This window comes from Spermophilus citellus (assembly GCF_964194105.1).
Source record: "Spermophilus citellus genome assembly, chromosome: 8".
Taxonomy (NCBI): Eukaryota; Metazoa; Chordata; class Mammalia; order Rodentia; family Sciuridae; genus Spermophilus; species Spermophilus citellus.
In genome coordinates this window covers 127,655,419-127,666,382 of record NC_138189.1, presented here as the reverse complement: position 1 = coordinate 127,666,382, position 10,964 = coordinate 127,655,419, and the positions used below count along the sequence as shown (strand labels likewise).

Genomic DNA, 10,964 nt, shown 5'->3' with positions numbered 1-10,964 from the left:
CATGGAATAGAATAGAATGTCCCCCTGGCCTGGAAGTCACCTTCCTCTGCACAGTGAGCGTGTTGGACCAGGTCATCTCTGCCTCCTTCTATCCGTAAAGCACTCGGGAGGTTCAAACACAGGGGTCTGTGGCTATTTCTTCCCAGAGTCCTTTTCTGTGGTCACAGCCTCTAGGAAGAGAGATCTTTATTAAAAAACCTTCAAGGAATCATGGCCGAAGCACACGGAACAGCAGGAGGAGGAGCCCCACAATATGTTCCAAGTGGCTTTGTGCCTTCTGGGTCTTTGCCGGAAGCCCAGGTAGGAAGAAGGGCAGGTGGTGCTCCAAAACTGAGTGCTGGGCCGGAAGCCACAGGGACAGGCAGAGCCCGGGGACCTGGGGAGGCAGGCGGTGGAAGGGGAGCAGAGGGTGGCAGGAGCTTCGCAGGCCCCCGGGAACAAGAGTCCTCCGCTGCAGTGAATTCATCTCCCAGCTCCTCCGAGTTAATCCCCCTTGGCTGGTCTCCACCGCAAACAAGGCTAGCAGATCTGGTTTGCCAAACGCTCTCAGGACCAGCCCCCAAGGGGACCTGAGTTCAGACACCACCAAGAAAATCCTGCTCTGCAGAGAGGACCAGTTTAGCTCTTGAGAACCAGAGGCCGGAGGAAGGAGTGGAGAGAATCCCCACATCCCCCTCCCTGAATGACTCAGAAGACTTCTTTCTCTTTTATAATTCAGAGGGCCCCATGTCACTTAGATGTGGGGTCTCAAATGCCCAGGGACTGCAGATTTTTCAGACTCCAACAGGTGTAGGATTGTGTAGTTCAGTCAGTGCTGAGGTTTGCCCACCTCAGCCTGCCTGGAGGGACACACAGCTGGGCAGAGGGCTGGTAAGAGTGTGCTTTCACTTTAGGGGGAAAAGGAGCCCGTGCCCCCAAAGGCCTCCTGTCTGATTCACACTCATTCATAATTCATCAGGCTGAGGGAATATGAGTAATTCATGAGTGCCAGAAACCAGGCCATAGGTCACTGCTTCTTTGACACAGGGACTGGAGTTCTGGGGTCCTGTACCTTGTCAGAAAGCCAAGGTTGCCAGCCACAGAGCCATCCTGAGGGAGTGGCCCATTTCAGGTTTTTAATGAGAGGTGGGTGAAGTAATGCGAAGTTCAAAACTAAACCACACAGGGATTGAGAGCTCAGCTTGTGATAGGCACCCGTGTCCAGCCTGAGGAAGCAAGTAACAGACCTGAGAAACCACAGGTAGGGACGGACCTCGAGAGAGCCCGTTGGCATGGTGAGGCCCGGGCTAGCACTTGGGGTAGGACACTGTTCCATAAATATGAGTTGGAGGCTCGGGGTCCCCAGGACAAAGCCTACCCAGGGTTCCGGTGGGACTTAAGAGCTGGAGAGTGTTCATGGTACCGTCCAAACGGCCCAGCAAGCCAGCAAGAGCTTGTCTCCTTTCTCCCCTCCCAACAGCCCAGGGAAATACTTTATTAGAATTATAGAAAGGATTTCTCCATTTTACAACTAAAACAATTCAAACAATATTAAAGATTAAAATGTCTCTGGACTTAAGAGAACTAGTGATGGTTTCATTTTGCAACTAAAAGAGATTAAGAAAGATTCTTGGGAAGTTCTGGCCTAGGTTCTGAACCATCCGGAGACACCCCAGGCCTTCCCTGGTGGCAATTGAGTCCCAGTCCCCCACCCACCCAAGAATATGGAGAATAAGTCCAGGGACACTTTCCCTTTTGTCATTTAAAATCCCAGGAACACAAAAGAAACTCTCAGCAGCCTGGCCTCTGACCACCACCCCCACCCGAAGGGGTCAGCTGACCTCAGAAAGCCCCAGAAAATTCCCTATTCACATTCCTGCCCCACCCTAATGGATCAGTGAACCCCAATACAAGGAACCCAGGAACCACCCTCCTGTCCCACCCCAATCAAAGCCTATGGAACCCAGGCCCTTGCTTTAACCGCCACCATTTTCTACCCCCAAAATGACCCTCGACTCCACTGCTGAATCCTGAATTTTATTTTATTTTATTTTTTTTAAATATGGAACGCTTCACGAATTTGCGTGTCATCCTTGCGCAGGGGCCATGCTAATCTTCTCTGTATCGTTCCAATTTTAGTATATGTGCTGCCGAAGCGAGCACTGAATCCTGAATTTTAAAGAAGAGCTTGCTGATCTGAGGTTTGCTTCCTCACGTGTATGTCATTTTTCTAAGTTAGACAAGCATTGATACATTCACAGGAGAATGAGGGAAAAGTTTTAAATTTTTTCTTCACTTGGGAGGACTCAAGCCTTTACTTTTGTGTGTACATTTGTGATACTGGGGGCCAAATGCCGAGGTGGGTGCTTGCCGGCTCCTCTGCCACTGAGCTGCGCCCCCAGCCCTACTGTGACTTTAAAGCCTCACCTGGGTGGTGGGCGTGGGCAGTGTGTCTACACCACCCAGAGAGCTTTTCAAAAATGTGCTTGGAGGGCTGGGGATATAGCTTAGTTGGTAGAGGGTCTGCCTCACATGCACAAGGCCCTGGGTTCAATCCCAAAAGTATTTTGAGCCAGGCCTCAGCAGCTTAGGCTCTAAGCAATTTAGCAAAAGTGTAGGGGACTGATCCCCAGTGGTTAAGCACCCCTGGGCTCAATCCCTGGTACCAAGAGGAAAATATATTTGGGCTGGGGTGTGTAGCTCAGTGGTGGAGCCAATCCCATCACATTAAAAAAAAAATTAAACTGCAAACTCAATTCCCTGCAAGGGGCGGGTGGGCCGACCTGGCTGATTCCCAGGAGGGCTCTGATCTGAGTGCCTGGCCCTCTCCTGCCTTGCCCTTGACCTGCCTCCAGCCAGATGTGAATCCTATGGAACTGGAGCTGGGCAGGCCCGTGGCCAGGCACAGAGAAGAGGAGACAGAGAAAGAGCTGGCCGGGGTGGAGCTCAGTGGTGGAGCCTCTGTCTTTGTCTGTCTTCTCTTAAATCTTTTTCTCTCCCACTTCTTACACCATCCTGGGTTTTTGTAAGTTTGTTTCTTTCTGCAGCTGGGGCAGGGTGGGGCGGGGTGGGGCGCGCCCTACAAGCGCCCTATCACCCAGCTCGACCCCAGCCCCATTCCTTTCTTCTTCCCTTTCCCCTTCCCTGTCTTTCCACCACTGTGTCCAGAGGAGGCAAGGAAGGCCTTGGCAGGTCCCAAGTCCCTAGCCCCAGGCCTCCTCCCTGCCCCAGAATTCCTAACCCTTTAAGGGAAAGGCAGCTTCTCACCAGGCCAGGCTGACTTACATTCCTCTCCCTGGATGTGGGTCCCCCAAGGTCACAGGAAGTTCTCTGCACCCGCCTATCTCTTCAATTTGAGCATAATGGCCTCTTGGATCTTGGTCTTCTAGACCCAGGGTATCCCCCCAATGCCCCCCACCTCCCTTCTCGTCTGGTCTGGCTGATTCTGGGAGCTCATCTAAATGCCACCCTTCAGGTCCCCTTCAATGTGACTCTTTGTGCTAGTAATATCTCAGGACAGCCACCCTACTGTGGCATTTGAGTGAGCCTCTGGTTAATAAGATGTTCGTGTCAAATTCCGTGATTTGTGGAGGGCCAGCTGGACAAACGGTTTTAATAAAAAGCCTCTCTTGGCCCCCTGTTTCTTGGGGTAATCAGAAGAGAGCTCTAGCAGGGCCCCTCTTCCCCAAGCAAGCCACGGCCACGGCCCAGTGTGCACAGGGTGGAGGAGGGGACTTCACTTCCAGCTGCTGCAGGGGCTCACCTGTTCACTGCTCAGTGACTTCCCAGGTCCCATCTGCTCTGGCAGTTGGTGTCTGGCTCTTGCCCTCTGATGCACGATGAATTCCTACCTACCCAGAGTTCAAGTTCCCCTGGAGCTCAGCAACATGAATGTCAAGACAGCACTGGTATCTGTTTTCTTTTTCTTTGGTACTGAGGATTGAAGCCAAGGGTGTTTAACCACTGAGCTACATCCCCAGCTCTTTTTTATGTTTTAGAGTCAAGGTCTCACTGAGTTGCTTATTGCATCTCTAAGTTGCTGAGGCTGGCTTTGAGCTTGAGGTCCTCCTGCCTCAGCCTCCAGAGCTGTTGGGATTACAGGCGTGTGCCACCGGGCCTGGCTGCATTGGTATTTGTTTTTTCTTTTGACTGATAGGAGACATACCCAGGGATGTACCCTCTTCTAATGCCTGGCGCTGGGATGAAGAACAAGCAAGTAATGTCTAACTTTTTCCTCCTCTGGGCAGGGGCTTGGGCTGCCCTCTCCTGAGCTGACCCTCCCTCTGCCTTGTTGAGGATTGCAGCCTGATGCCTAGAATGAGTGAAGGACTCTCCGGTGACTCTGGGGAAGGCAGGGGGAAGCTTTCTGGACTCTGTGTGTTCTGGTTTCCCCTGTGCTATTTCATCAAATTCTTTTGAATCCCAAAAAGTCAAAATTAAGGTTGAGAAATCCTGGTGCCATGGGTTAAATTGTATCCTCCTCCAAATTCCTATGTGGTTCCAGTCCTTAACCCAGTGTCTCAGGGTGGAACCATATTTGGAAATAAGGTCATCGCACATGCAATTAGTTAAGATGAGGTCACTCTGGAATAGGGTGGCTCCTCATCCAATATGATTGGTGTCCTTATAAAAAGAAATCTGGACACAGACCCACGCCCAGACACAATATCTTGTGGAGGCTGAGATCGGGACGATTCTATAAGTCAAGGCTGGCTAGAAATTGACAGCAAGCCTCCAGAAGCTTGGGGAAGACCTGAGTCAGGATCAGACTCCCCGTCAGCCCTCAGAAGCACCCAATCCTTCTGGCACCTTCTCGCCTCCAGAGTGGGGAAGCGATTTCTGTATTTCTATTCTGTTCTGTTTTTTTTTTTTTTTTTTTCTTTTCCTTTTTTGAGGCAGGGTCTTGCTAGGTTGCCTAGGCTAGCCTCAACTCCTGGGCTCAAGTGAACCTCCTGCCTCAGCCTCCCTAGTAACTGGTGCCAGGGATGGGACCCAGGGCCCCACTTATGGTAGACAAGTTTTCTAGCCCTGAGCTATACTCCCAGCTCTGCATTTTTGTCCTTTAAGCCACACAGTTCATGGAGCCCTAGCAAACAACTGTCCCTGGGCTAAACCATTTTCTTGACTTGAGAACTTCTCAGAGGCTTTACTAGTAATTAAATGTGTGTGTGACAGATTTCAAATTTGATCTTAGGACACATCCTTCCACGGGGCCCTGGGCAGGGGTAGTATTCATAGGAGTGCGTTCTGGGAGACACGGTCCAGGCTGGACAGACCCACATGTTGGAAACCACCTCCCCGGCCGGGGGTGTGACTCAATGGTAGCTCCATGGCCGGTCCTGGATTTGATCCCCAGCACTGCCCGAGACTTATGACACGGGTCCTGGAACCCAAATCACGTAGTTGCTCTCTGCCTCAGTCCCATATCTGCCCGGCCAGGGCCTGACGCTGCATAGGTGCTCTGCAGGCGTCGGGAGATACCGCTCATGATGCCAGGTGGGGTGTGAAGGAATGGGGGTCCCCTTTCAGAGCTGCCACTGAGCCAGGAGCCCATGTGGCAGGGACCCTGGGGTGGCACAGCAGCCTTTGTCTTTCTGGCTTGAATCCAGGAACATCTGCAGGAGCCAGGGCACCTGTCCAGGGGCCTCGGGACAGCCCGAGATGGGGGTTTCCAGAACATGGACTCACACAGCTCTGAGCCCGCAGGCCGGCCTCTGTCACAGCCCCTCTGCACCCGGCACCAGGGCTCTCCATGATCCAGTCTGTTCCCGACTTCCAGACAGAAACCTCAGCCAGGGTGACCTCTAGGAAGAGCCAGGGGGCTGCCAGCATGGAAAACGGGGGCCTGAGCTCAAAATAGCACAGGCAGAGCTGGGAGTGTCACTTCCTAACTCCTACCTCAGGATGGGTCCGGCAGATTAGTGGGAGGAGGAGGACCAGGGGCCAGGGGTGAGGGACAGTAATTGTTATGCTGCAAAGACCCGCCTCCAAGAGCACCCAGCTGCATGGAGTGTGTGTGTGTTTGTGTGTGTGTGTGTGTGTGTGAGTGAGTATGTGAGTGTGTGTGTGAGTGTGTGTGTGTGTGTGTGTGTGTGTGTGAGTGTATGTGTGTGTGGGGGGGGCGCTGGCTTCGCCTCACAGCAGTTGTGATTTGATCTCCACTGCCTAAATCCTCTGGAAGGTCCCTGGTGGCACAGGAAGAAGCTGCACTTTCATGTGGCAGCAACAGGCGTGTGTGTGTGTGTGTGTGTGTGTGTGTGTGTGTGTGTGTGTAGCCTACGGGAGATGAGGCCTGAGAGATGGGCCAAGGGGTGCTTAAAAATCCAGCGAAGGATCTCTTCTGAGAGTTGTGGGAAAGGGAAAGATTTTTTTCACACCTGAATGACATATCAGAGCAGGGCTTTGGTGACTTGGAGGGGCCAAGACTAGACATGAGGGCCCAGAAAGTGATCAAGACAGGTGGTTCTGCTGGGTGTGGTGGCATAACTCTATAATCCCAGTCACTAGGGAGGCTGAGGCAGGAGACCAGCCTCAGCAACTTAGCAAGACTCTGCCTCAAGCTCTTTCCAGCCGGCGCCGAGCCATGGGCATCTCTCGGGATAACTGGCACAAGCGCCGCAAGACTGGGGGCAAGAGAAAGCCCTACCACAAGAAGCGGAAGTATGAGTTGGGACGCCCTGCTGCCAACACTAAGACTGGACCGCGTCGGATACACACTGCCAGAGTTCGGGGAGGCAACAAGAAGTATCGTGCTTTGAGGCTGGATGTGGGGAACTTCTCCTGGGGCTCTGAGTGTTGTACTCGGAAAACAAGGATCATTGATGTTGTCTACAATGCATCCAATAATGAGCTAGTCCGCACCAAGACCCTGGTGAAGAACTGCATTGTGCTCATTGATAGCACACCATACCGACAGTGGTACGAGTCCCACTATGCATTGCCCCTGGGCCGCAAGAAGGGGGCCAAGCTGACTCCTGAGGAGGAAGAAATATTAAACAAAAAGTGGTCTAAGAAAATTCAAAAGAAGTGTGAGGAAAGGAAGAAGAATGCTAAAATCAGCACTCTTCTGGAGGAGCAGTTCCAGCAGGGCAAGCTTCTTGCTGGCATTGCATCAAGACCAGGACAGTGTGGCCGAGCAGATGGCTATGTTCTAGAAGGCAAGCAGTTGGAGTTCTATCTGAGGAAAATCAAAGCCCGGAAGGGCAAATAAGTCCTCCTCCCTTCTGTCTTAGCTCATGTAATAAAGGTGTTTATTGTTCTATGTCCTATGTTAAAAAAAAAGACTCTGCCTCAAAATAAAAAATAAAAAGGTCTGGGGATGTAGCTCAGTGGTAAAGCACCCTCGGTTTCATGCCCAGCACGCGCACGCGCACATGCACACACACATTCACACACATGGTGTGGGGAGGCTCTGAGGTGTCTCACTGAGAAGTGGCCAAGGTGGTACAAAAGTCACTACAAGAGCCCAAAGCTAGAGAGTCTGGCAAGTGGCAAAATATTCTTCTTGCCCCTCCTCACACCTGCTAGAAGAGCTGGGCTCTGAAGAACTCACGTGCCCAGCCTTGTGGAATAGGAGGCAGGCAGAACCCCCACACATTGCTGGTGGGCCCCTTTGCTGAAAGAGGACATAGAGAAAGGGGCAGGCAACCTACCTCCTGCCTGCTTCTAAAGGTCATTGTAGAAAACTGCCAAACGCTTTTTCAAAGTGGTCTCGCCACTCTGCAAAGTGGTTATAGAACCACTGTGAAAATACTTCCATTTTTTAAAGTATAATTTGATATCTATTGCTATAGTTTGGATCTTAAATATCCTCAAAAGGCCCATACTCTAAAGGCTTGGTCCCCAGAGTGTTGCTCTTAGGAGGTGAGGGGGCCTTTAAGAGGCGGGGCCTAGTGGGAGGAAGATAGGTTTTTGGAAGTGTGCCCTTGATGGGGATATTGGGACCCCAGTCCTCTCTCTCTCTCTCTCTCTCTCTCTCTCTCTCTCTCTCTCTCTCTCTCTCTGGCCACCATGAGGTAAGCAGCTTTGCTCCACCAGTGCTCTCATCTTGATGTACTACTCCCTTGCCACAGGTCCAAAAGTGACAGGCCAGCTGACCACGGACTGAAACCTCCGAAACTGCACGTCAAAATAAACCTTTCCTCTTTCTAAGTTGATGATCTTAGGCATTTTGTTACAATAACAGCCGACTAACACCTATACCCACATACACAGCAATCCCACTGCCGGGTCCTTATCAGGAAAAATGAAAGCATATGTCCTCACATAGACTTACCTGACAGTGTTCACCATAGCTGTAGTCACAGCAGCCAGAAATGGAACACAACTCAAAATCTCCATCAACAGGAGAATGGATAAACACACTGACACTATTCATACAATGGAATCATACGCTTATCAGTTGAAAGGAACCAGCTGTGGATACATCGACAATACCGGTAAATCTCACAGGACCTAAGTGAGTCCTTACTATATGATCCTATTTCTGTGAAGTTCAAGAACTCCTGTTCTTGAAACTAATCTATAATAGAAATTGGGGTAGCGATGGCCTCTGAGGGTGAGGATTTGATTGGAAAAGGACAGGAAAGATCTCACTGAGATAATGGAATTCTTCCATTTTCTATTTGGGTAACATTTATACCATAGATTACCTTTTTTTTTTTTTCTTTTCCATTTGGCATTGGGCAAGGATAGTGTTTGTAGGGACACATGATGAGGAAGTGTTCAGATTCTTTCCTCTGGGTCTGGTCTAGGTTTCTTTCTCACTTTCTTTCTTTCTAACCAGGGATTGAACCCAGGGCTGCTTAACCTTAACAACTGAGCCACATCCCAGCCCTATTTTGTATTTTATTTAGGGACAGGGTCTCACTGAGTTGCTTAGTGCCTCACCTTGCTGAGTCCTGCCTCAGCCTCCCGAGCCACTGGGAATTACAGGTGTGCACCACAACGACCAGCTGTTCTAGGTTTCCTGAACCTGCCCATCCGATAGAAGAGAATATGGGGCCTCCTGGTGTGGGTGCTGGCCCCCAAGTCATTTAACTCCTCCACGCCTCCATTTTCATCTTTACACCCAGAATAGTCCTGCTGCTCAGGGTCTGATGCACTGTAGAATCTTTCTCAATCAAGAACAGTCGGGTGAACAAGGAAGCCAGCTTGGGGCCTTTAGTTTTCAGTGTTACTCCGCCTCACAGCACAGAGTACACATTTCTTGGAGGGGCTGGAGATGTGTGGATCTTTCCTTTCCAAGGAGGGAGCCTAATCATCTAATTTGTATCCAGAAGAACCGAATGAGCAACCTAACAGAGAGGAAGAGAAAGGCACCCAGCACAGGGCTGTTGGCCTGCTTCATGCAGCATAAGCTCTACCTCTCGTGTGCAGGTGGGTGGGTGGCCCAGCTCCAAGTGTGAGAAGCTGGGCTTGCACCCAGGTCTCCTGGCTCCTTAGATCCCTTTCACTCAGGAGGGTTGCTGTAGCAGTGGAAGCAGTTGGTCTCAGCTCCCCAAAACACTCTGTCGACACCAGCAGAGAAAGGGGTCATTTGCATGCAAACAAATGGTAATTGAGTCCCTGAGAGAGGCGCCCAAGGCACCTTCTCCTGGTCAGAGGGAGGGCTTACTGCCTGTATCCAGTTCCCTAGGGCCCAAATGGTGACCTGGGAAGGATGTGCCTAGTCCTCCCAGGGCCTGAGCAGCCAGCCGCTGGCGGAGCTCCACGAGGTGAGCACCACTTTCCTCTCTCAACCCTTTTCCACAGGGGGATGCTTTGGGGGGGGGGGGGGGAGGCCAGCACCTTGTGCACTAACGTTACGCATGGTCTGAGGGTGTGGCCCAGTGGCAGGTGCCTGCCAGCACATCCAGAATCTGATCTGATGGGCCAGAAGCCGGGAAGAGCCGCACTCCTGCCCTCCTGTCTTCCTTCCTGTAACGCGATTTAGGACTTTTCATTTCAGTTGCTCACCTGAGGACTGAGTGGGGACAAAAGACCAGAACATTATGTTGATGACTAGTTTAGGAGTCAGACTAAATGAAAGGACTGAAATTATGTTGTTGTTTTTTTTTTTTTTTTGATAACTGAATTCTTCTCATGGAGCGCTGCATGGAGCACTTGATACTGAAACACAGAACGGCCCACCCAGCACAGGCCCCAACCAACAAGAAGAAGCACGCCAGGCAAAGCATTTCATTTCTCATGACCAATATGAAGACCAGTTTGTTCTCCCTGTGCAGATGGTGAATACTAGCCCTGCAGCTAGCCATCTGCAAATGAGGAACTAGCTCAGTGAAGGGGTTGAAAGAGCCAGCCAAGGTCACACAGCAGGTTCAGACTCTTGTCTTCAGATCCTCAATCTAGGGACCAGGAGAACCATCTCTCTGAGATGATGCTATTTTGTATTTAGCTTATCTACCCACAGGTCTTGCCAGATCCATCACATTCAGAGTTAATTGATAATTGTATAAAAGCAGGCTAAGACCTGTCAATACGTGAAGTATTTTTTTTTACATGCTAGATATCTTTATTGTTTTGATTATGATGATGGTTCATAGATGTATATATAAATTGAAAACTATCAATACGTGAAGTATTAACCAAACTAGGCACTGGCAAACATTTTTTTAATTGATTTTTAAAAAAAATATATATGACAGCGGAATGCATTGCAATTCATATTACACATATAAAGCACGATTTTTCATGTCTCTGGTTGTATACAAAGTATGTTCACACCAATTTGTGTCTTCATACATGTACTTTGGATAATGATGACCATCACATTCCACCATCATTTTTAAACCCATGTCCCCTCTTTACCCTCCCACACTTCTGCCCTATCTAGAATTCATCTATTCCTCCCATGTACCCCCTCCCTACCCCACTGTGAATCAGCCTCCTTATATCAGAGAAAACATTCGGCATTTGGTTTTTTGGGATTGGCTAACTTCACTTAGCATTATCTCCTCCAACTCCATCCATTTACCTGCAAATGC

The 10,964-nt window shown here is 50.2% G+C and overlaps 1 protein-coding gene across 1 annotated transcript; it reads left to right on the top strand.

The window, feature by feature from the left end:
* The first annotated feature begins 6,534 nt into the window (after nt 1-6,534).
* On the top strand, nt 6,535-7,242 carry LOC308654958 (small ribosomal subunit protein eS8-like). Its single transcript, XM_081304698.1, has one exon. It carries the CDS (start codon nt 6,563-6,565, stop codon nt 7,187-7,189), a length of 627 nt encoding a protein of 208 aa, XP_081160824.1. The 5' UTR covers nt 6,535-6,562; the 3' UTR covers nt 7,190-7,242.
* Nucleotides 7,243-10,964: the final 3,722 nt, after the last annotated feature.